The sequence below is a fragment of the Rhea americana genome, unplaced genomic scaffold, assembly GCF_003343005.1.
Source record: "Rhea americana isolate MKP2758 unplaced genomic scaffold, rheAme1 scaffold_2, whole genome shotgun sequence".
Taxonomy (NCBI): Eukaryota; Metazoa; Chordata; class Aves; order Rheiformes; family Rheidae; genus Rhea; species Rhea americana.
The window spans coordinates 16,199,014-16,226,225 of NW_028186149.1; the positions used below are offsets into that span (position 1 = coordinate 16,199,014).

The 27,212-nt window shown below is 38.4% G+C and overlaps 1 protein-coding gene across 1 annotated transcript in view; it reads right to left on the reverse strand.

Moving 5' to 3' along the window:
* DPYD (dihydropyrimidine dehydrogenase) overlaps window positions 1–27,212 on the reverse strand; it is a 343,995-nt gene that overhangs the window by 47,352 nt on the left and 269,431 nt on the right. Inside the window, exons 19-20 of the mRNA XM_085303683.1 lie at window positions 21,026–21,168; window positions 2,194–2,373 (exon numbers count right to left, since the gene is read on the reverse strand). Of these exons, the coding sequence (XP_085159809.1) occupies window positions 2,194–2,373; window positions 21,026–21,168 (323 nt within the window). The remainder of the gene's footprint in view (window positions 1–2,193; window positions 2,374–21,025; window positions 21,169–27,212) is intronic.

Below are 27,212 nucleotides of genomic sequence, written 5' to 3' on the forward strand. Positions count from 1 at the left end.
AATCATATGAGCATTTTGTGACTTGGTGCCTAGTATATCGGACATTTCTATTTGAATCCAGATGAACCTTCAGTACTTAACTGAATTTGGTAGGCACAAGTACATGAAATCCAATACTAATAATAATTTATGAAGGTAAGAATACTGATTCCTATAATATTGCTAACTTAGTTTATGATAACATAATTAGTTACACTAATAACACTGCTTAGGCACAGTCTTGCTAATTATGATATTATAAATATTAATGATATCAAGCCTTTGTATTTGATTGCCTCTAGTAGAATCATTTATCATGATATTTCCTTTTACCCATGCTGTATTATTTTTCTTCCTTTTCCCTTTTATGTTCATTCCTGGACACAGAGTCATCCTGAGCTTGGGCCTAAAATGTATCACTGCCTTATCAATGGTGCAGCCTGGTTAACTTCATATTTTATCATCTAGTAGCAACGATCCAATGATATAATGCTGTGTTAAGAGCAATCAAATTCACAATCAGTTACATTCTGTATGTCTTCTTCCTTTTAAATATAACAGAGCCAGACAGACTATATTACAGAGGGCTTTGTTTTTCACGTGACTTGTTTCAAGTTAAGATTCCTTTGAATTATTAAATGCTTCCTTCAAGCATCTTTTCACACTACCTTTTAAGTTAATTATTGATGTAGTGACAAGTTGAAAAGATTAAGAATTGTATTTTTTTCTCATTCAAAAGGACATCAGAAACATCTGATGATGGTTGTCTGTTTAGTAAAATACAAAGGTAATACAAAGATAGAACACTGAACACAGCTTTAAGGAAGAATTGCAAAAAATCTCTATTACATGGGCTGTAAATGCCATGTTTATTTCTACAGGTGCTAAAGAAAGGAAGTTTGGATATAACCCTTTGAGCCTGGTTTAACTGCTTAACATAAGTAGATGAAAATGAAACTCGTTATATCTTATTTTATTTTTAAGCAGCACATTATTCGGAGCTTTAGGAATAGGATTGTCTTTTCACCTAGAAGATAACATTGTAATTTTCAGAGCTCCATAGAGAACAACAACAATACAGGAGTCTCTAATCTCGTACTAAATCCAGCTCCAATCATCAGCAACGATAAGCAGAGATTTGGAGGCGTCTGACACTCCAGATCCTATTCTTTTGTAATTCTTTACTTTTTACAATGTTTTCAACAGTGTTATATCAAATTTTTAGACGGATAATCAATAGTCAAGATGTATACGTGAAATCAGTCTTCAAAGTGCCCCCCTCTAGTAACTAGAAACGAAAGCTCAGCCTGCCTGCTGTGCAGATATTTTGCTTAGAGCAGTAGGCAGCAGGGCACCAGTAGGAAGCCAGTTGCATCTCCCTGCTCCTTGGTGCGGATCAGCAGGTGCCCTGGTGCAAGGATGAACAGCACTGCGACTGCTGGGATCTACTGCATCTGGCAAAAATCTCCAAAGAGTTTGCATAGCAGGGAGCTCCTAGAGCATAGCAGACAGATGGTCCAGAGTTTACCATTTTAGAGAGACCAACGTATATATTCCTATTCTACCACAGACCTCCTAGATTTAAATAAGCTTGTGGACTATGGCAAGTTATCCAGTGTCACTGTTCCTCATCTGGAACATCCTTGCTTTGCAGAGGGTTTGGGAGACAACATACATGAAAGGGAGTGAAACACTCGGATGCAATGATCGTAGGACCCCTACCTGACCTACTGTTCCAACTAACAGCTCAGCTGTGTCAGATGCTGTCTCAGCAGGTCAGATCCAGCGCTGAGAGACTTTTTTTATCTCCAGAATGTTGCATCATGGCTAGAACATTTTGGAGCATCTGGCACAATATTAATATCAATGTGAATCGATGCAAGTCCCATTAAAAAAAACAGTACCAGAATTTGTTCCAGTGCATTTATAATTTTACATACTACATTCTTTTTAAAGACATGCCATTACAAATAAAGTGGAGAGCTCATATTTATAATAAAAAGGTAAATCAATACCAAGCAATTGCTAGTATGTCTTTTTAAGATGCCCTCAGGTATTTGTTAATATCAAGAAGGAAAAAACACTTGGTGACTGATTTTGATACTGCAGTGCTTAACCAAGGTAATTAGGAGAAACTGCACAGGATAGTTACGGGATTACATTCAAAGTCAAGACACAGAGTCACTATACGTGGATGGCGATGAAACAACATACCTTTCCCATCAGATCAGCAATTCTAGGTACTGGTTTTCCTTTTTGATGGCGTATGGTAGCAGGACTCTGACCATTCCAGTCTTCAAGTTCCTCAATACTTTTCAGGTAAAGGAGGGCTCTCAGACCAGTGCAGTAGTCATCAATAACAGTGAAATCTTGATTCTGGATTGCACTGCACACCTACAAAATTAAGTCCAGTTACAAGCAACATTTTGACAGAGGCRGACATGGAGTTAGCAAGTTCTTTAGGTTTACTAATCTGTAGCTGAACTTTCCTGCAACTTTATTCGGACAGAACTACAAGAATTCAGGATGCTAATTGGCAGCTTGACTCTATGTCATGAATGCCCTCAGCACAGTTCAGGAAAATAAGGACTTAGTAACAGCAGTTATGCCTAGGTTTCCTAATTGCTGTCCTTATACCAGACTTGAAGACCATGCAAAAACAAGTCTGCAAGCTCAGCCTCAAGTGTGATGACGACTGTGTGCCTTCTAGGACCCAGGTGCTGAGTATAACTAGCAGGCTGGCAAACCATCAGCCATGCTCAGGCAATTGCTTTCATGTAGACACTTTATTCCCAAAGCTGCTCTCTTAGGGAAGCATTGGTAGGCCCCAGTCAAGCAAATCACAGAAACTATAAAGAATAATGCTCCTTATAATACCTGCATATTTACATATACACATGATGAACACATGAATGAAAGAGCTACCTATCTCAAAACATAAATACGTGCATGTGCACAAACACATACACATTGCTTGGACATGAAAACACACCTCATAAATCATAATTGATATCAGCACTTAAAAATATCCAGGAAATATATAATTGTTTTGCACATTTCAGAAATGATAATGTGAGTCTCAATTTTAAAGAAAGGTACACTTTGTAAAACACCACACACTACAGCTATACAAAGGAAAACTAAGGACTAACTATACAAGAACATTTTCTATGCAGCACATTTACATAACACAAAATCTGTTTCTCTAGAGAAGCAGTGTGGGCATTAATTAGGTCTGTTATGCCTTCCATAGACTTCAAGACTTTTTTTTTTCCCAGAGAAATTATAGAGAATATCACACTAATTTCCTCTACAAGTTATTTAACTACAAAGCTCAGCTGATGCTTATTTAAACCTCTTTATCACAAAGGCATTCTATAGGGTTTTTATTAATGCATAGGTAACACTTTTATTGACTATTCTTAAAAAAATATAAAATCTGTAAAAAAATACGGTTAAAAGCCACGTCATGTCACTTGAAACAAGTTCAGGCGCTGTTGTCAAAATCTTGGAATATTTTGACAGGATGTATACACATGAGATACGCTAGAGGATACCTGTAATAACCTTATAAATAAAGAGGCTTCTACTGTTTTCTATCTTATGGTGCAGTGTTATGAACTGCAATAATACAAAAATGTGCAGAAGATGATATCACACAAGGACTCACACGGATCAAATCCCAGCTCTGTGAACATTTTACTCCTTGGCTTCCCTGGGAACTCAAGTAGGTTCCAGAACTGAAGGCAAAATGCAGTTTTTTGAGAATGTAAATCACAGCACTAAAGAAAAACATTAAGAAAAACACTATCTGACATGGAAAAACTTAGAAACAGAATTAGCAAATGGTTTAAGATGATTCTCCTGTTCTGTAGGAGCCTTATAACTACAGTGCCCAATGTTGCAGATAATTATCTGCGAGCACGACTTTCCGTAATTTCACTGTGAGAAAACCAGGTGCTTATTTTCATGGGTCTGTCTTAGAATGTAAGAGATTCAAACATTAATACATAGAAACCCACAGAAATAATTCTTCCATGTTTTTAGCAAATTTGAAAGCATATTGAATTTAGAAACTTCTTATCTTGTACATATCAGGCGGCCACATTTGGATTTTAGCCTTACAGCATCTTCCACAAATCAATGTAACAGGCTTTGCTGCCTTTCAGAAGGGGCTGAACAAAGTCAGGATAAAAGGTCCTTGTGTTCCATCAGCCATGACAATTTCTATACCACAGAGGGAGGTTTTTAGCATCATACCTGGCTGCCTATAAATCACCAGTTTAAATGACATTGTGCTCTCTTTTCAGCACAAGAGAAGTGGCAGGGCAATAGACCAGGTGTGAGTGAAACTCACACTTCCAGAAAAATYGCAGGAGAACTGAACCAACATGTCACCACACATCATTAATGCCCTCCCTGCTTCACTCCTGCCAGCTGCCCTGGGAACAGGCATGCTTTCTACCTCTCAAAAGTTGCATGTTGAATATTGTCTTCTGTTGGTATCTTATTTTACAGGCATGAAGGGAGGCACAATCCACCTATGGTAAGATTTAAAATGGAACTGCCGTTGATTGCTACCACCTCGCATTTAATGTCTTAGCAAACCACCTCAGCAGAAGATAAATGTGAGCAGGGTGCTGCTTTAGCAGCTGTCACCTGTCTCATGCACCTTTTGGAGAAGCTGCACAAACCTCAGCTGCCTTCCTCAGCATCGTGCTTCTACAGGTCAAACACAGTGAAATCTGCTTCTCTTCAGATGCCAAATTAGAAGCCAAAGCAAGAATACGATTCATAACTGAGAGTATATGAATGGTTGTATTAGACTAGATCAGAAGTCTGTGGCCAATGGGAGCAGCCTGCAAAAGAGCAGGCACMGAGCAGTTCCCATTTGCCATATAGGCACTGCTGGCAAGCAGCGGTGCTGGGACTTCACTCGCCAGAGACRTAAGACCCTTGGTCTTACATAATCTAGGTAAATCAATTACATCAGTGAATTAACGTTCAACAGTGCCCTGACCCAAGCTTTCACTTGAAAAATTTAAGTAGAAAGCAGCTTTTCCTATGGTGGAAGATAAAAACCAGGTCTTGTGAGCACAGTGAGGCCAAGATGAGAATGAAGCTGTCAGTCATCCACCATCTTTGAATTTGTATCTAGTTTTGGACTACAATTTGGGCTAGAAGAGAATGACTCTATTTTCTTCCTGTTTACAAAGTTCATGTTATTCACATTACACTTCTATACAGGGACAGAATATTGCACAAGCTTGACTCTATTTTATTGCCTGACTATGCTACTGCCTTGGTAGTGTAACTGCTACCATTCTGTTTTTAATACCTGACCTCCCCATTTTCCACCACATCTAGATTCCTTGTTCCACTTCTGCAGCTGCCCCTCACATCCCAAGAGAGACAAACAGGCCAGCACGCTATATACAATCAACACTATTGCACTCTTAATATTCTGAGATATAAAACTCTTCAGCRTAAATTTTAATTGTAGATTACAATTTTAACGTATACGGACATGTCTGAAGTCCTAAAAGACGCAGTGCCTGCTTTGCTACTAGTAAATCAAACATACACCACAGGAGCTCATTGGGGTATGGGGACATGAAATGAATCACAGGCTAAGGCTCCAAGTAAAACTACTCTGCAAAATGCAATGACAGGAGGAGCACTATTCAAAGGTCTCTGCTGCTGTATTGCATTAGAAACGACCTATCTGCTCTGTTGCTAAATAAACATAAATACTCAGTCTAGCTTTGTCAAAGGACCTACAGTCATTGTAAATCTGACTTGAGGAACTGGAGTAAATTGTCAGCATGTTATCATTGTGTAAAAAGATTTTTTAAAGGTTACATAAATGTTTTTAATCGTTCACATCCATCTGAAACTTTTTAATTTACATATTTTGAAGAGAAAAATTCCAAGTGACATGTATTGCCATGTCAGTTATAAAATACTGTAAATGCCTTTGCTTTTAGCTGAATCATTACACAAAAATCATGCCAATTTCTGAAACCTTAACTGAGACAATAGTCACAGAGAGTTCTGTCTGTTTAAGAACTTCAGGGTTTTGCCCATCTGCTAGGCTTAGAATCAGTAAGGTTGGAAGGGACCTCTGGAGATCATCTAGTCCAACCTYCCTGCTCAGCAGGGTCACCTAGAGCATGTCAGACAGGGTTGCATCCAGGTGGGCCTTGAAGATCTCCAGAGAAGGAGACTMCACAGCCTCTCTGGGCAACCTGGTCCAGTGCTCCGTCACTCTCACAGTGAAGAAATTCCCCCTCACGGTCAGGCGGAAGTTCCTGTGCTTCAGTTTCTGCCCATTGCCTCTTGTCCTGTCACACGGGACAACTGAAAAGAGTTTGTCCCCGTCCCCTTGGCACCTTCCCATCAGGTACTTACACACATTGATAGATTCCCCCCCACACACTCTTCTCTTCTCCAGGCTAACAGGCCCAGCTCTCACAGCCGTTCCTCATAGGGCAGGTGCTCCAGCCATTGGATCATCTTCATAGCCCTACACTGGACTCTCTCCAGTAGCTCCATGTCTCTCTTGTAGTGGGGAGCCCAGAACTGGACACAGTACTTGAGAYGAGGCCTCCCCAGGGCTGAGGAGAGGGGCAGGATCACCTCCCTCGACCAGCTGGCAACACTCTTCCTAATGCACCTCAGGATACCGTTGGCCTTCTCGGCCGCAAGGGTACATTGCTGGCTCATGGTCAACTTGTCATCCACCAGCACTCCCAGGTCCTTCTCCGCAGAGCTGCTCTCCAGCAGGTCAGCCTCCAGCCTGTACTGGTGCCTGGGTTTACTTTTCCCTACGTGCAGGACTCTGCACTTGCCCTTGTTGAACCTTCCTCTCTGCCCAACTCTTTTACCTTCTCCACATGATACTCCAGATTGCACAGTAAGATCCCAGATGGAAATGTGATGGTAGAGAACAATGGGATGGTGCCAACAACACACGCCAGCCCCGACCTGCGTTCTTCCYATTTCCTCTGCAGGAAGGAAGCAGAGGACAAGCACTTCAGCAGAAGTGAAGCAGATCTAGACGTATTCCTACCGGTTCTTCCCTACACTACATTCCACAAGAAAGAGATCGTTGTCTATAACATATATACTGCTGGTACAGCGCTGAAGCCTGCAGCAGGTCAAAGAATCAGGCCTGCTATGTTTTGTAACACGTTGCTTTTCAAGTATTCTCAGTGTAATTAGATCTATGAGAACGAGAATGCTGCAGTGCCTGGCAGCACTTGTGCTCCCATTCTCAGTTGTCGCAAATCACTACTGAAACTCTATGCCAACAATGAATTCATGGTAGTTAGTTTAAGAGACAATAGCTTGGAGAAAAATTTATTTTTTATTCCACTCCAAAATATATGTATTTCTCTCTTCAGAATAYGGTTGTAAAGTAATCGTCAATTTTAAGAAAACAAAAGTAACAGTATGGAGGCAGATGGGTAGTAGAGATATGCAGTCTGGAAGTAGGAAGATTGATGGGTTTATATTTGTATATACAAACGCAAATCACATAGCTTGACTGTTCTACCATATTAGTTTCCATTTGTTGAAGCTGTAGAACATCAAAGCAGTGATGTCCCCATATATTGCATTTAATGGTAATGTAACGGACTACCAAAAAAAAAAAAAAAAAAATCAAAGTGCGAGTTTCTAAGTAGTTTCCTGGCAATTGAGACAGCAGGCTCTTTCATCTGTGCTGTAACTGTGGCAGTGCATTGACTTAAACTCCTGAGATTTCAAACGCTTTTATATTCCTAGGTCTTGCTGGCTGCTTTCTTTTTGCTTTTTTTCTCTTCAAATGATAAAATTCTAGCATTTAGCAGAATGTCATCTTGCTTCTCCCAAAAACAGAGACTTCTTTCAGCTTTAGTTCTAAACTGCATAGAAATCTCTAAATAAAATAGCTTTCAAAATGCCATCCTATTAGGAAATCAGCCTTTGACTTCTACACTTTCTAATATTCTTACTCTAGCAAGGGCATAAACAACTACTATCCCTCTGAGATACCTGTGAGAGGCTTTACAATGGATTAAYGGTTTTGCTTTTGCATTAATTTGGTTGGCTTCCTTTGAAATATTTTACTGATATGCCCAAATGGTAAGCAAAAGAATTATTTAGCTGTTTTGATTTTATATGATAGTATGCATTCAATTTTAACATTATTTATCATCATTTTATACAAGCTTTCTTTTTCTATTAAAATTCTTCCTGATAACTATTAAAGACATAAATCTGCCTTTCTCTTAGAGAAACGTTTATGAATTACTCTGGGCTGTTTTTTAATGTATAGTTGCAGCCACTGCTCTTTTGATTGCGTCTATTGGCTAAGATTGACTAAGACCAAAATCATAAAGAAATACAAGGTGCTTCATGAAGAGTCCTAGTCATACCTGAGTGTGTATATGTATAAATTGACAACCTTAAGAAAACTAATTTTTATTGTTGTGGGTAAATGTGTGATTTTAATCTGGGTGAGACATACAAATAACTTTTAATTTATTCTCAGTAGCAACTAACTAAAACTTGGCTCAGCTATAGGGATAACTTTCCAGGCAGCGCAATCTGCATATCCATTGCCCATGGGCATGAAAATGCATGCTTTCTAGCCCCTACAATGATACAGATGTGCCCAGATCTACAAAGTAAAAAGCGGTACACAATGGTTGGCTGACTTAGTACTCATAATAAYGTGGAAGTGCTACAGTGTGAGAGCATGCACACAAGTAAAATCTCTGAGACTGGCTGCTGTAATTGCAATCTTCATGACACCAATGCTCATGGAAAGGCTGTCTTTTTAACTACGGTTCCTCCTACTCATGTCCTGCTAAGCTTTGACAGTACATTAAATACAGAGCCTAAATTATCCCTCCCTATCAGTAATAATTACTCTTGCTGGAAGGTTGTAGGATTAAGAATGTTAGGGGAAGTGGATTATCAGACAATGTGGTGCACTCTGGAAAAAATTGGTATTCTTTGTTTTAAAGGACAAATTCAAAAACTAATAAAAAGCTTCCCAAATATTGATACAGTACAGATGGAATGATTTGATTTATTCATATTAGCTGCTTAAATGGCTCTGGCGATATAGGTTAGCAGATGGGATGTTACTTAACAAGGCTTCAGATATTGGATCAAGATGCAGGAGTGCTTTGCACAATGGCTGATAGCTTTTTTAAARCATTAGAATTGAACTAATACATATGAACCTAGAAACTATTGTTTGTCCAAAGTCCACTATGGCTTTCAGGAAGCAATTTGAAGGACTCAAGTATTTTACGAAATATCTCAGTTGTGAGATAAAAGGCATAATCTCCTTTACTGAGCCRTGGACTTGAAGTGCTAATGATCTGAAATCTTACTGATGACACCCAAGGGACTACATGGAGAAAACAATCCAAAGATGTTGACAACTCCAGGCTCTTCAGGGTAGGCAACCATTCACACGCACTTTTAAGAAAGCTACAGAAAAATGATTGGATGGCCAGATCCAATAGCTGTTAGCAATTAAATATTTTTGTTAAAGCATGAGGTAAAGCATCATGCTAATCAAAAGTATAGGACAATGTCATTGAGTAACAGAGCTCAAAATGAGCTAAAAGGAAAAGAAGGTCTCCAGCTATGAAAGACAAGCTGGTGTGATAAGCTCTGATCTTCTCAGGAGTAAGACAACATAACACTGACATGGTGCTCAGCAGAGTCAAGCTGACATTTAGAGAGGATCAAGGCAGGGAGCACAGAAAGGAGAAAACAGTAGTTGGGGGCTGACACAGCTTGTGTTGAAGCCACAGCAGCTTGCTGCCACCCTGCTGCACTGGAAAGCCTGCCTAGGACCAGGGTGGCAGCTTCCCCAGCTAAGGCAGAGTTCCTAAAGTGCTGGATTTTGGGGGAACGAGAGACAGATTTTGTTCATTCTYTGCTTGCTAGCAGCTCTTGACAACAAACTCTGACTGGCCTACAGCGAGGGAGTAGAAAAAAGTCTAGAATACTTTAGCCACTTTCAACATGATGGCATGACAGGGGATAAGAGCCCTCTAAGAGATGCTATAGGAATGTTATTCAATGTATCCATTCCTAGCCTGCTCAGATAGATTCTCCCTTCTCCACGTTCTTCTCCTCCAATTAATGTATCTGAATAGCAAATTTGGAGTTTGGGAGTARGAAACTAGTGCTGATCAAGGGGCTCTGGATGATGTGATATTGTATCCCATGTCTTTGAGAGGGGAAATGCACAAGAATTTACAATTTTCAGATGGCTCCCTCAATAATTGTTTTTTTTTTTCCTGTCAACCACCCCCAGAGGAAAGGCTATGTTTCCTTATCTCACTAAAGCATTCCTTCAGTTCTTGGAGCTACAAAGTGGGCCTTTATGCAGTAGGTGGGCCCACATACTGATAAACGCATTGATTGTCATCATCCTTCCTAAGAAAACAAGTATGATTTCACACGCCTTAAGCATTGAGGTGTGTGGGAAACAACCTCATAATCAGTCATCTGCAGCAAATTGTATCATTGTACTATAGATCTATAATATGAAAGATATCTTTGAAAGCAGATGAGCTTACTTCTTCTGTGTAAACATTCCAATCACATGTACAGTCTCTCCAAATATCCTTAAATACATGTGGAATATCACTTCATATTTCATTTCATTTATTAACACCCAAAGGTCTCACTTYTCTTACAAGTACTGTTGTGGAAAATGAAATCCTTCAGACCTCTCAACTGTTCTGCAGCCTCTMGTATAGCATCGGTAGCTGTGCCATGTTGATGTAGATTTACTGGGCTCATTTCCATGACCTGCGCCCTCCAAGTCCTCCAAAGACAGGTCTAAAGCAGGCATCAACTGCTTGTCAGCGCTGCTTTTATCTGCAATTGATGCATATGATGCAATTATCTGCTGGTATCAATGCTCAAATCTGGTGACTTGATGTTAAAAGTCATATAGTAACACAATCTATTTAGTCAGAAGTTAATAGTGTTTTTACGATTTTGACGGAAAATCATATGGATGCATACAGGAATCATATCCTTAATTGCAAAGAAACAAAATATACGATTAAACAGCAGGAACTGCATTCTCACTTGGCTAGAGTCAGTCAGCTTCCCCATCCCCTTTCAGAATCAAGAGTGGTTCTAGTCAAATACGCTTTACAGAAAAAAAAAAAAATCAGAAAAAAAAATGTTCTGAAAAATGTGTGGAAAATGTTTCAAAATTGCCAATATGTGCTGTTTGACAACATGGAATGCAACAGCTCCATTTAATTTGAAAATGTCTGATTTGCTATCTAAGTTAATTGGAATGAAAAGGTCAAAACTAAAATACGCTTTGAAATGGTTGAAACAAAACTTTGACTCACCCCAATAATATTTTTTTTTTAAATATGTTAACTCCACAATTTTTTAGACTTTCCATTATCAGTTTAACTTGAAAAACTTCTTTCATTCTTAAACTTTCCTGTGACAGAATAACTATCTCCTGCTCATTGACTTTTCTCTATGTAGCTTTCCTGCAGTCTCTTATACCACAGCAGAATAAATCTATTGGTAATATGCAGGGTCATTAGTGCATAAGAGATCCAGGTTAAAGTTTCAGAGTTTTTCACCCCAGAACACTCTGAATCAGGCACAGCAGGGACTTGAACACAGACCTATTTTGATGAAATGAAATTTGTCAATGAAAAACAGTTTCCTTAAAAAAGTTTCCAGCAAACTCTAATGAGTGCCATCCACTGAGGGACATCCTCCTGTGACCAGAATTTTGAAAGCTGCAAACCCCTTAAAATCAAACAGAAAAGCAATTTTTCCATTCTGAAACCTCAGTTCAGTCCTGCAATGATTAACCCCTCATCCTTGTGAGTCTTTCCCTTTAGTACTCTCACATTTTATTTCAGCTAAAATTACTTTCATCCTTTATCAGCTTGCCTGTACAAATTCGTGCAGCAGCTGCTGTGACCATTGAAGAGTGAGATTCATGTGAATAAAATAGTTCTGACCCTCTGAGTCCTTCGTATCTGAGATAAAAACCCACTTCCACATTTCCCTGGGGATTGTTTTACCTATCTCTGTTCAAATAATAAATATCAGCAAGAAAACAGTGACATAAGTCAGATATTGAGGGAAGTTAAACCCATTTTTAAATGTACTGCAAGCTTCAGAAAAGCGGTTTCTCTGTTTGTTTCGTTCATTCAAATTGCATGGATGAAAGGACCTCTCACCAGATAGATCAAGCTGTGTCAGGGGGCTTCATGTTGTAGCTGGAAAAACACTTCAAAAAGTATCAGGGCTCACATTCCCAGATTGCCTTCTCCCTCCAGTGCAGAAAAGATTTTTCTGCTGCTGGGAAAACTGGCAGAACGGTCACCCGGCCATTTAGTCAAACTCTGATTAGCGCAGCACAGGGTCCAACCTCAGCTGCGCAGAAGCATACAGCTATGCCTGGATGGGCCCCAGCACCATGCCTTCTGAGCAAACCATATCTTCCATTTCTTTCTCTCCCTTTCTTCTTTTCACTGCTGTCTACATCCTGTGACTGAAAGATCAATGGAGCTGCTATGATACAAAATGGAAAATTTCTTACATRCGTATTTTCTTTGCAGGACTGATTGTGTTTCCAAGAAAACTTCTCTCAYGACAGAGCTTTGCAATCCTGAATGCTTTACATTTTCCCTTTTAGGAAAACAAGTTTTCTGTAGTTAAAACAATTATAATTTAAAATAAAGGAGAAAATTCGATGAGCAGTTATCAGAAATGTCAGTAATGCAAAAAGAAACTCGGCAATTTTCCACTGTGTTCATCCCTCCTTCTATTTACATTTTCAATATCCAACAAGGAGTTGGGTACATTTTCTGTTTCAATTTCCAGTCATCTACACATTAGTACAGAGCAGAAACAGTCTACGACAAGCTATCCTTGTGCACAAACACAACCCGAGCTTAGTAAATAAAACTTGTCCACAACTATTTCAACACTTAACTAAGCCTCTTTTGAAGAGTCATCTCTGTGTTGCTTTTATTTTGTTAAAGTGTTAAGCTAAACTCATTTGATGTGAATACACATCAAGTGGTTTTATCTCGAGGGAGGACAGCTCTCCTCTTGTTCACATAAGATAGTCGGTTGCAATTAGTAGTGCGAATCCACATTAAAAATAGCAACAGCAGTACCAGATTTTGGAAAAGAGGTAGTACTGTGGACCCTGGGGAGGTGGAGGGGAGAGAGTGTTGCCAAAGCAATTATTCTTCATGCCTCCTCAACCCTTAAACTCCCTATGCCACCAGACCAGGCGAAGGAGGTTGAGAGATCTGGGCAGAAGGGGTAAGAGAATTGGCCTCAGTATGCACAGTTCCATGGGCAGGGAAGAAATCGCCTGCAAAGACTGGGATTGACTGGTACAGGGCAGCATTTGATCTGAAGCTCAATTGAGACCTAAATGTTATTAAATAATTATTACCATTCAGTGATAGTTAAACCTACTTTGCATGAGAATCCCTTATAAGAATGACAAATAGCTATTGTTATGGAATGAGCTTGAATTCATTCTTACGAATTTATGAAATAACAATCCTATCTACGCAGACTTCATTTACTAGCTGGTGAAATGAGCAGAAAGAAAGGAAAGCTAATAGATAAATCCCTTAAGCAGTTCAAGTAACAATGTAAAACTACTGCAAAACTGCACAAAATAAAAAGCTCTGTTTAGTCTGCAATTTAAAAAAGTGCTGATTTGAATGCTGTAACTTTCATTAAAAATTACAAGATAATAAAATTACAAATCARTGATAAAACCCTATTAAACCTGATATTTTATCCAGTGATAAACCAAAATGTTTCTATTGATTTTTTGTCAAATTCAGATTTTCAGTGAAAGGAATTCTCACAGAAAATTCTCACCAGTAATTAGCCATTTCCATCTCAAGTATCTGTAACAAAGCAGGTGTGGCAGTCCTCTAATGATGTTTTTTCATTAGCAAAGAAAGAGATGATTTGGAAATAGGTTGAGTTTCTCTAATTAGCACTCAGCTACGAAAAAAGCAGAAAATAATGGACAGTCTATTAGAAATGATCTCTTAAGTATCTCTGTCCGGACTCTTTTCCTTCACATTCATTTTTCTTTTCATTTTATTTTGACACGTTCAAACAGGTCTTTGATCTCTCTTTTGTTTCTCTATATGCTGTAAGCTTCAGCTTTGCAGAGAAGGGCCGTTCCGGCCAGTGTCACATTCACTGAAGACTTTTTAAAGCATGCAGTTCTGTGAGCGCTGGAGCTAATGATACCCGACTTCCAGCAGGTCTGTGTCTTGCGGTTGGGTACTCTGACGTCTAATAAGGTGTGACTGCCAATTGAAGCCTTTCCCGTGGCTGATACTTTCCTAATGGTGCTTTCCCATATGGATTCTCAGAGGTCTAATAAAGGTGAACTTTGCACGTTCTTTGCTACACTGAAGGAATGCAAGAAAGTTTTCTCCTCTGCCTGGCTTTTTTGTTTTCTCAGAACTTATTAGAGCAAAGCACCTTCATTCTTCTGACAAATGGGAATGAAAATAGCCACAAAGCTCGAATGTAACTAAGGATATTGAGAACRACATACCAACACACAGTGTTTCTTTAGGAAAACAGGCTGAARCTAGAGTCTACCTGAATCAAATTACTTGAATCTAAAAAGTTGTTTTGCCTTAAACGGTATTTTCTTTTCTTAAAACCATTGGCAGACATAAAGAGCCATTCCTTGAATCTCACCTCACTCGCATCATTTTAGTGGCCTTCCACTGCATCCGGCAAGCTACTTTTTATTTGCATCAATTTAAGCGGTGGGAGAACTAGCTCCAATATCTTAACTTCTCTGTATCATGAGCAGCCCTGTATAGAAAGGTTTTGTTCTTCCATCCTCTGTGCCACAGCCTGTGTCAGAATATTCATGCCGTTCGCAGCTTAATGGCCAATGAAGAACTCTCCAAAAGAAAACTTTCTGCCGACATAAAGCAAAGTCTATAGCCACTGTTCAGCCAGTTCTGCAGGGTAAGGACTGTCCAGGGGCAATTACAGGGRCAGCTCTTTGTTAGCTGAGGCGGGAAAAGCCCAGCCTTGTTCTGCGACACCAGTCCCACTTGTGTCCAGCTACCTGACATCATTCTCCTTGCACAGAACTGAAATTGGATCCCAGGAAAGACTGAGCTCTTCCTCTGCATTCAGAATCCCTGTTATTCATTACAGAACAAAGTTAAATTCTTCTAAGTGTATTTGGTATAAACTTAACTTGGAATTAGTTACACTGGTCCTGCTTTACCACCACATCACTCCTTGATTCCAATGTGTTTTGGTTTTTCTCTCTGCATACCATTAAACAGCATAAGCAGTAATTTCTGAATAAGAATTTTTTGGTCTCATCTAATCTTCACTTAATATCAGTGTTTCCACTGACYTGAATGGACATTGAGATGGGCTTAAAAGAACACCAATTAAGTGCAGTGAGAACCAGCTCTCTATGTTGCAGCTCTGTAGCCATAAAAAGTATAGAGAAATTACATCAGGGACCCTAATGAAAAACGGAAGGAATTCAAATGAGGAAAAATATAGTAAATAATTACAGCGCACATTTACTTCATGCTTTTTCCTAGCATTTCAGTGATTATATTTTCAGAACCTTGCTTTTATTTTCTGGTACCCAGGGCATTTCGTACCACATAGAGGGTTCCTCACAGGATTTTACATTTGCACAAATACAACAACAATGCCCTCTCATAGTTCATGTTCCCACTATTTTGTGATGGAAAAGCTTGTTTATTCACACACAAAGGGCCATCCTGCTGTTATAAAAACCCCTCAGTTAAATGCTTCAGTAAAAAGCTTGCTGGAGAAAAAATAATAATCAAAATGTCCTGAATCCCCAGAGATATTGGTTCCAAAGAGGTACCAACCACAACTCTCCTTGAAAACCTTGCGAAAACCACAAGTAGTCTCATAAAAAACAACTGCGCTCCGTGTTGGAGGGAGATCGTATCTTGCAGAAGCCAGATTGCGTCCCTATTGCTTTGCTGTCCTGAGAAAGCACACTTGCAGATCGGGTTTTGTTCTTCATCAAGCGCCTGCGGTATCAGAGGGGCCCGGCCGGGGCGACGAGGACGGGCGCGGGGCAGCCCCGGGCGCGCACCGTGCCCGGCTCCGGGGCACGCCGCCCACCCCGGCGCCCCGCCTGCCCCATCCTCCGGCCCTGCCTCCCGGCGCAGGGAGCTCCCGGCCGGGTCTCGGGGAGGCGGACCCGCAAAAGCAGCGCTGGGGTTGATTTTAACGGTGTAACTCCGTAGAGAGTATTACAGACGCCCAAGCTGGAACAGCAAGAGACGTGTGTGGCCTCCATGTGCGGTAAGAATACAAATCTTTGTGAGAAGAAGAAGAACTTCTTTTCAAGTTAATGACTAATRTTAAAGATTAACAAAAGTATTCCAGGCCAGAGTATAAAGTTAAGAGACTCTACCATGAAAAATGTATACTTCAGAAAGTACTCTTTTGTTCTGGCTTTTTTTTGTTACATCTGCTAGAAATAATGACTGTAGAATCTCTTTCAACAAAAGGTCATTTATGTCAATGGACAGAACACAGAGGATCAGATCACCTGCGGTAATTGCAAATTAATGCTCTACTGCTAATGCATTAACTACACAATATTGATCTACAATTGAATCATTCAGGCTACTGTGAAGTGATTTTTACTTTAATATTTTTTGTGCTTTTATTGCTTTTTCCATAATGCATTTTCTCTTTCTACTGGAATTTTCTATAATTGTCTCCATTTTTAATTTCCTACAGCGAGATGACTTTGAATAATACGCGTCTGCTTCAAAGCCTTGCAGAAATTTAACAAACCATGAATGTGACATGGTAAATCACACACATGATGCAAAAGATGCAAGAAATCCGATGTACATCTTATCTTGATAAATTGGAGCTTAAAAAAAAACTCACTTAAAAGAAAGAAATACTTCAGCCTCACTGGAAGCCTACTGTAATAAATTGTACCTCAAAAAGATGTAGCTAGACATCTCTAGAGCTTTGGGTATGCAAAGAGTGCAGGACTGGGCTCTCCATGGATGAAGTTGTTATTTTTTAAATTTTATGCTTGTACTGAATAGGGATTGGTGGATTTGAGTATGTTACAAAAAATATACAGTGCTAGGGAATCAGCTGAAGAATGATTGAAATGTGTCAGCATTTTTAATGAAAAATTTWAAAAGTAAATATTTTTGCAACTGCCTCAGAAGTACAGAAAGAGGAAGAAATCTCTGTTCAGCTGCTGTAAATTTTAATTTCAGATACTAGTGACTACAATGATCCAGCTAGTTTTCTACATCTGCTGCAAAGCTTTATGTGAGAATATTTTGTCAGTAAAGATGCTAAAATGTTGCCTTCCATCTTCTAAAGGAAGAGATAAAACACATTCAGTTACTAAACACATCAAAATTTGAGATTCTTTGMACAGACCACATATACCCGCATATATAGCTGTATATTCCCTAATATACCTGCCTAATACCACTTGAGTTGGTTATGGCATATATTAAAAATATGGCTTACTAGGTGACTCCAGACTTGCATTTCTGCATAAGTTGATTTTGTCAATGGAAAATTATCCTCACATTTTAAAAATAAAAGTCATTGGAAAAAATAATAGAGAAGTGATTGTGGTGAAATAGATGCAGTGGAAACCTGATCCTGCTTTTTAATGGTGGTGCATTTATTATTCATAAACCTCCTTCTCTAAGATATATGCCACATTGCAATTAAATCAACACACACAGAACCTTCAGATTTTCTTAGCTCATCAACATCATCCTCTCACAGCAGAGAAGACACAGGACTCTTGTCTAGGAAAAACAAAGGGGAGTATAATGACTACACAAGTGTTGTTCTCCTAGGCTCTCTAACTAGGCTTTGCAGATGGATCAATACAATCTGTGCTGCTTAGCACTATCAGACAGAAGTTGTTTAAATGCTGGATGAACTGACATTCCCTACCCCATTAAAACACAGCTAAAAAGAAAACATCCAAGCAATATTCTGCGTAACAGAGCAATGATAGTAGAGGCAGTAATGACTTCTAGATTTTCAGCTGCAAGCAGATGAGTAGACTACAGCTTATTTAGAACAGCTGAGGTGCAGAGCTACAGCCTTGCCCAAATCCTCGCTCTACTGGATCCTCCAAATCCTTCCTTCTGGCTCTGCATAAATCTTTCATAGGGCATCCATGGTTTTGGAAACATGATATAGAACCATAAGATTGGCAGTAATAGGTCAGTTCAAATGTCCATCCAGTACCATCTCCAAGTGTGTCCAAAATAAATACTTAAGACAAGACTAGGGGAAGCATACATAAATTTCATTTCCCTGATACTGTTCCAGCTTCCACTTACTTAACTCACKGACTTGCAATATACTGAATCCTCCTATATTGAATCATTCAGAAATTGTTGATTCAAGAATTCAGGATTGTTATCTCCAAATTCTGAACTTGCTATATATTTTGGTACTGAGAAACTGTAAGTGAACTGTCAAAACTGTTACAGCAAACTACAGAGGTTTTGACTGTTGAAGAAGAAATGAATGGGGCATTGATGCAATGACCCAGTACAACTCACAAAGGTGATAGAGAAATTGAGATTCAGGGAAAAGTGTAATAGCTGGATGTTGGCATGACCTTGTTAGGAAGGCAAATAGTCAGCATCGATTCTCAAAATCATAATGATGAGGTTGCCTTGTTCTAGCTATCACAACATAGCTAGTCTGACCAGCAAATAGAAGTTTCACAGTAGTCTTGGTCAAGAATCTTCCTTGTAAGACTGTCCATACAGATTACCTGTTTATGCTCCCTTCCATTTGCCTTTTCTGAGATGAAGGAATTACTTATTCATAATCTTGCATCGACTTTATTAAAGGTTTATTTTTAAATAGATGTAATTAAACCAGTTCAGATCCTTGCCTGAGCACCAGTTCTAGAATCTACTTATCTCAGATTAGTATAAATGATTTCCCTATTTTAGTGAAACAGAAATAAGCCACTCAAACAGAGGATAGGTTTGAAACAGAAGAATTAGTTTCATAGCTGATTTAAGTTAAACTGGGGAAAAACCTGAGGTGCAGGACAGGTTTCTCACTATCTCGGAGAAAATTCTTTTGGAAAGAGTTAAGTCTTATATGGCTTTCTAAAGGGGAGAAGACCAGTACAGATGCAAGTCAAGMCCAGTATACATAAGTTACTTCTGGAAACCAGTTCCAGAGAACTTAATTATTAGCATAAAGAAAATAAAAATTAAAAATGTTTCATAAATCCAAAATTCTTTCTTGATCACTGATTGGGAAGGTTGCATTAAATTGTGTTTCAGAATCTTCCATTTCCTTTGGGGCAAACCAACACAGAAGAAAAGAAATAATAAAATATAAACACGTAATAGTATTTAAAAATGACAAATGTATAAATCTCATTAAACAACCCTTATTTTTAGCCATCAAGAACCAGATGTAGTAGATGTAGGACATGGAATCATTCTACTCTGTGTAGTTGAGATCACATAACATTGTTATTGATGAAGCAATCGAAACTGCAGTTCTATTAGCAGTAAGAAATGAAATGCATGTACAGCTCTAAAAATGTTCCCTTGTCAATCCTGATTTTTTGTAGACAAATGCTGTTCTGCAATTTGTACCACTACTGAATGTTTACATGGAAGAAACTTTCAGACTATTATGTAAGAAAGGTAGATCTTTTGTCTGTTCATGGGAAAGAAGAGTTTGATGCATTCTAATATAAACTTAAAAAAAATAGGAAATGGTATTAATAAAGTCAACGAACATAGTAAGTCTACGAAGAGACAGTAGCCTTCTACTTCAGTTCCCACAGATGYTAACTTCCACGTGCATAAAAAAATAAACCAAATCAAAACATTAAGTTGGCCTAGCTTTTGGTTTTTGCAACAGAGCAAACACGTAACTAATCTCAGCAGTCACCATAACTGTGCAGTAAGGATGGTCTCACTGAATCTGATTTTTAATGTGGAAATGGATTGTGGGAATTAAATCATCCCAGTTGCATCACTGTGGAGTGACACAAAGCCGATATTTGCCAGATCCACAGCTGCTGTGTTGTCTATGCTGRGAACTCCAAATAAAGGGGACTAGTATCTGCCAGAATGTAATGGAACAATATAATGTAATTACCACCTGCCCTTACCAACCAGTGCAACATATATGGTGCAGACAATGATGCTCTCACATCTTATTTGGAACAGGTAAGGGGCTGCATTTTCAGCTGACGCCCATAATAACAGACCACCAAGGCTCCCTTTCATGACAGGAGCTATCTAACCTAAATCCAAATCCTATCTAAACCTAATCCTAAATTCCAGTCTGATCAGAGAGACTCTCAAAACAACCCAACAGGCACGGTAAATAGTGTCAACTATTGCATACTATCCCACGTCTCACTCCAAAGGAATGGGCTGCAATGCCCACACCATATCTATAGCTCTATATCTTCTGTTGCAGCAAACACACTTAAAGGACACAAGATCCTGGATGAAGAAGAGTTACTTTAAATTGATTCCCAGTGGGACCAAAGCAGTGCTCTTTGGAATTCCCTCCCCTTGACAGCATCTTTGTAGAAGACAAAAACTGAGAATAAAGGAAGCAGACGGGGAATGTCAAGCTTAACTCTGTGTTAAACTTGCTTGTATGATGAGGGATAAATATTTGAAGTTTAAATCCTATAGATTAGAGGAAAAAGCTTAACATACTGATGGCTAGTCTTTTCCCAGATTGGTACTGTGATACCCAAAGCCATCTTTTGGCAACTCTTACTACTCCGTCTGAAGTGAATATCTCTTAGCAAGAAGCATGGAGCTGAAAACATGGAAATTCTTTTCAAAGGCATAATAAATCCACTACGCTACTGTTTGAAAGGAAATCTTTATGATGCATTATGATTTTTAATTACGGTCATTTTAATTTTCATATTTTAAAGAAAAAAAGGTACCTGTAAAACAGAAGCRCCACTATGCAGAAACTGGAGCCCACTTTCAGCAGAATCGATTCCTCCAGTTGCTAAGATGGGAAATCCTGGAAGAGCACGGGCTATGGCAGACACTGCACGGAGGGCAATGGGTCGAATGGCATTCCCTACAGAAAAACAGAATATTTTGTTAGGAACGTCAGAACATCCTCTGATGTAATTTGCACATCCCTCATGGAAGGAATGTCAGAAACTAATGTCTAATTCTGATAGGTAGAGATAATACTAATTTATAAACTGATGCCTGCTGGGTTTCAAGTAGTATCAATGCTTGTGAACTATTTTGAATTTGAGTGTAATAAATTTAAAATTGCAGAAACATTTGGATAAACGTTGCAAAGCTGGCTTGAACATTTTAGCAGATGTTCAGAACAAAGACTAGCAATGTCTGAAACAAAGCAGTACTGTCCCATAACGTACACAGTAGACAAAGAGATCCACGTTTCTACATAAAGGATCAGGTTGCTCTTTGAAACACATGTTGCACAAGTAAGAGGGTACATCCAATTTATTTATGTCTGACTAAAAAATTGTTTAAAACCAGTATTTCACCTGCACATGACATTTCATGTATTATTTGATATGCTTCCGCTTCGGATATGTTCAAAGATTCTGGTAATCCTGTAAGTAAGCCACTTTTGACTATTCCTTAGCATAACAGTCAAATTCCAAGGAGTAAAATATATTCATTTATAGATGTATCTGCAAGATTTGAGTTTACATTTTCAAAAATGGTATATACAAGTCAAATCAGACAACTCCCTGCTACATTTACAGGAATTACTATTAAAATCTCAACACACTATATCCACAATGCATCTGCTTTGGCTACAAACTATTGATAGTATGCAAGTATTTAAAAATATACACAYAGGTGCAGCACATACTACTTGATATGTGATATCTACAGCTGATATATTCACCTATTTATTTTTTAGGCTAGTTGGGATTTCTCTAGGCAACTTCTATATTATTAAAAATTCTACTTTATTTAGAGAACTTTCAGGATAATTTTATCTTATCATTGGAAAACAACATGGTACTGTAAGGGAAGGATATATCACTCCCAGAGGAAATGGCTGGCTGTCAGCCTACACTAGGAAGGCTAGTACTTTTCTTACACTGCGTTAGGTAACTTGGGGGAATATCATGATATGAAATACTTCTGAACATTTTTCGTGAGAATTTTTTTAACCTTTAAAGATTTAACCTTCTCTGAGGGCAAATGGTCATGAAGAAAAGAAATTAAAACCAATGCAATGGACAAAGCAACTGGAAGAAATTGTGATTAGGAAGTGCAGGAAAAGAACCAATGAGCAAAAAGTAGCTGCTACATCACCACCCCTCTGCTTAGATGCCTGTCATCCTCATTTCCTTCAGATAAGAGCTTCTTCTTCAACCCAAATGATCTGTGTTCCTGTCATTTAGCTACCCTTTCAGAGAGAGAAGTGCTGCAGTTTGCTGGCCAGAATTTTAATCTAAGAGGACTGTCTTTACCAAAGGATAAGTTGCTTTTTTCAAACAGCCCTGGCCGTCTGAGTCCAGCATCTACCTTCTCTCCACCATCCATGTTGGTTGACTTCCCCTTAAGCAGACTTTCATTGGTCCCTACGAAGGGCCTTCTGTTGGCTTAGGACTCTGATGTCTAGAGCTAGCCTCTGTTTTGCTCATGCATCAGCTAGGACCTCCCCAGTACGGCCGACACGAAGAATGAGCAGAACGATCCCACAGAACAACTTCAGGTCATAAAACCTGTCACAGTTTGTTTTAAATAGGAAAGCTGCATTTTTACTTTATAAGGGAGATTGTTTGTCACTGTATTTTTCCATTATACAAATTCAATATTTGGTTTGTCTTAACTATACTTTTCCTTCAGCTCACATTGCCTTTAGCAACACATCACTGCCTCTTCAACATAGCTCTGACACAGGTAGCACTGGAATTCACAGACAATCCTGGCCCATCAATATTATACAGATCCACACCCAAAAGCAAAGCTAAGCAGTCTTTATTCGCCCCCTGCTCTAGATTCAGCAAAAAATTCTGTTCTTGGGCTGCAGTATCTTCTGCTGCTTCAGGATAGACATCAGCTTACTATATACTTGGGGCAACACTTCCTCCTTCTTCAATAACTTAATTCTGCATCTGGTCAAGAAGGGTCTCTTCACCCTGACATCAACATATATCGGATGTTCTTGAATGCCCACATTAGTGATCATGGCTGCTCGCAAGCTTTACAGATACTTTTTGCTAATTTAAGGGAGACTACACAGGGATATGTTGTTTTCTGAATCTAAACTTTCATTTGCAAAAAGGGGCAGCCTAACCCAAAACGCACTAGCAGGGCGTTTTGGGGGGAAACTACAGGCTAATCAATGACAGTTAGAAATCTCATAAAACTGCCTTAAAGAAGCTAAGATCACAGCAAAATAGATCACAAAAATGAGCTGGAGATGAAGAGCAACTTTCCATTGGACACTAATGAATATTTGCCATCATTTGAGCTAGATCAATAGTAATGAGTTTGAGAGGAACAGAATGAATCTCTGAATGAGGATGACTACTATTGTCCAAAGAACAAATACGACAGAACTGATGGTCTCGTCTTAGATAAAGACTTCAGACAAAAAAAAAATGGAACCATAATGTTTACTCTAATGAATTCCTTTATAAAATCTTTTGGAGGCCATACACAACAAGACATACATCACACAACCAAAACTACTGAAAAYAATCTGAATGAAAAACATCAGTTCATGAAATTCTTTTATAATGTAGTGTTTCAAATTGAGGCTTCAAGCAAGTGTAGGACTTGCTATGTTGTTTTTAGCCACTGAGTCAGTTACTCCAGAATCTCACTGTGATGTGGTGGTTATTGGTTGAAAGAGTACAGAAGTTCACAGCTCTGAAATTATGTGCCCAARGGGAAATTTCTCCCCAATCTGCATGCGTTAAAAATGACTATCTATCTCAAGGCATAAAGGTTTACATTCTTTTAACCCTAATGTAACTCTGAGAGTTTGCATTCAATCAGTTTCTAAGCCTTATAGACTCTTGATCTGATATCTTGTAGCAATGAGTTCCACAAGAGAATATTTCCAGAATATAATTGTTCTTTTTTTTTCAGCATGATTAAACTAGACACCTCAYGTACACGAATGCCTCTATGTACAATGGTCAGTGGAGGAAAAGGAACAAATGACAGTTTATTTAAGGTTCCAGCACAACAGATAATCAGAAAGGCCTTCGTTCAGCCTGAAGAAATCAAGCATATGATTTGATGAAGCCTAGCAGAGATGGCAACGAGTCTTTGAATATATTATGGAACATAGGCACTTTTTAGTACTAGCTGCACTTGATAGCCGTAATACGAGTTATTACATTTGGAGATTAGTAAATTAGTGATAACTTGATACAATTGCAAAAGCATTCCATTAATCAATAATTCAACTAAATGAACTTAAARACATTTTTCAAGAGTGCKTCTGATGAGAGTAAATAAATGGCTCTAATGACAACCAGAGGGTTGCCTGAGGTGTCACTGGTCTTCCTAGCACTTTTTCTTTAGCATTTGAGGTCGTCTAAAGCATATGGAAAGAACACATCAGAACACGCAGCCATTCTTCTAAGCATTTCTTGACCARCTATCTAGAAGCCTCCCCTTTGGTAACAGAAGGTGTTGGTCTGGAAWACCATGCAATTTACTTGTGACAGAAGATCTTACTGCCTAGTGAAATGGTGAAACAACCTTCTAGATTAAAGCAAAAAAGAAAGAATAAAAAAATACAGTGAAGTCAAACACACACACACAMAAAAAAAAGGACAGTGAATTCAATGTAAAATTGAGAATTTTTCAACCAAGAGAATTTTCACAAGAGCACCACAGAAAGGCAATAAATTCCATTACAGCAATTGGTGCAGAAAGAGTTTTTAAAAGGCTGAAATAAAGGAGATTTAATGCCAAATTTTGAAATAACTGTAAGTATTAAAAGGAATTGGTAGAATGTTATCCGGTAAATCCAATGAAACTTAAGACGCTGAGGTTCAAATCTAGCAAACATTTGAAAGAGAGCTCATATCTAAAAAATAAGCATCCACAATATACTTTGGCATGTTGGGACCTGTAATTCCACTAGTTCAGCACCAATAGCTGGGGAAACTGCTGATATGGTATTCTCTTGACAGTAGCGTTATAGCTGCTACCAGATACTAAATGTAGTTATCATTTATCTCAGTGTAAAATAATGAGATTTAATAAACAATGACCATTTATCCAGGCCTCAAGTAGGGCAACAAGATTTGAAAATGAAAGACAGACAGAAGAATATGTGGCAGAAATGACATGCTACCGTACGTTGAAAACTACTTTTCAAGWCTCTCATTACAAAACAAATACCTGCTCTTACCTAGACTTAAACAATAGATTAATTACATGATGCAAAAGTCTCTGATTTTTTCTTGCCGTAAAAGTTTTGTTTTTTCTGTTTTCTTTCTCTCTCTCTCTCTTTTTTTTTTTTAAAGAAGTCAGATTATTCATGCCTAAAAAAAGATAGCCATTGAGGAAATTAAAAAAAAATTATTTTGAAGGAGAAACAGACCATATGTCAAACAATGCTTCTCCTTGGTCTGTGCAGGTAGACAGAGCTGTACTGGTAGTCTGATGGCAGTGAACTGATAACTGATGATAGGTGTTCTACTTAACATTTGCTTGGTCATTTATTTTTCCTTTGGAAGGAGAAAACCCTTTACCAATGCCAGAAGACATATATATTTTTAAGACTTCCTAAGCCCTTGGAGTCCCTAAAGGACTCAGTCCTGCTGAGTGCCAAAAATGTTGACTAAATTGAAGCCTGAGCACCAGATTTAATGCCTTCATCAAGGAGAACGCCTGGTGTTAAGCTTCCAGCAACCCGGTAGCATTGCAAGTTCTGAGCAGAAACAGTTCAGATCATCTTAATCATAACGACCTGCCAATGGGAAAAAAATCACTTATTCTCAGCAATCTTGAACTTTGGCTGCTTTCTCACTGGCGATACTTTGTACCATTGTGGCAGTTTAAAGAATCTTTAACACATACTTACAGYAGCTCTAAATGGGCCTTTTGGAAAAGATGATCCAGGTGCAGTAAAAACAACGAATGAAACTCAGATAAATCATTTTAGTTGTCAGTACAGATCCTGAATCTTGAAAATGTCTGAATGGTCTTTATCAAACTCCATATCAATGGAAGAAACGGATTTACAAGAAAAGCAAACGCTCATATCTAAGGTTAATATAAATGTAAATTTGTGTAACTATGCTTAGTAGGTGGCATAAAATTGAAACTGGGTCATAATTCTCAGCATTTTATGCAATGTAAAGTAAAATTTTTCATATGYATTATATTAAACTGCAGTTCTTTATAAATTAATGTCAGATTTCTACCACAAAGCCTACATATCACAAAGCAAAATAAACTAATATTAAACATAGCCGTTATTGTGATTAATACTTTTATGCATCTGCTGCTAAAAAAAAAAAGAAAAAAAATAATCTAAGCAACATCTCCCTCCCTGTCTCTGYAAATACATCCTCAGAAGACAGCTGACATTGTTATCTTCCCAACTGTTAAAATTAATAAAGCTAATGACAAAAGAAACCAATGACAGCAAGTATCAGACCTGAGAGGAAAAACATTATGCAAGSGAATTGATCTGGGAAATTTCAGGCACTGTAGATTATCAATTCAATATTGCAGAGAGTAACTAGACAAGAAAGTTTGGGGATTAGGAAAAAAAAGCAAATACAGAACATGTAATTCTGAGTCGAGACATTTCCTGCATAATGTGTGTGCTACCTAGTGCCAGTGATCAAAGTATTTTTTTATATATACATATACACACACTACACACACGTRTATATATATAAAAATCTATATTTGTAAATAGTTCAGGAAAATTATCTGTTATTCATTTGCATGGCATTCCTTTTGATTGCAATTATTCTATATGTTCTTTCTCTCTCCCACCTGTAGGTGGCCATCATAAGCTACACTTATCAAATAACTCATTAGCAGGGTTTTCAATACTGTCATATCCAGATAATTAGCAATTTATTTAAATAACCAATTTCTGTGGAAATAATTGCCATGGAATGCCCTGAACCTACTTTT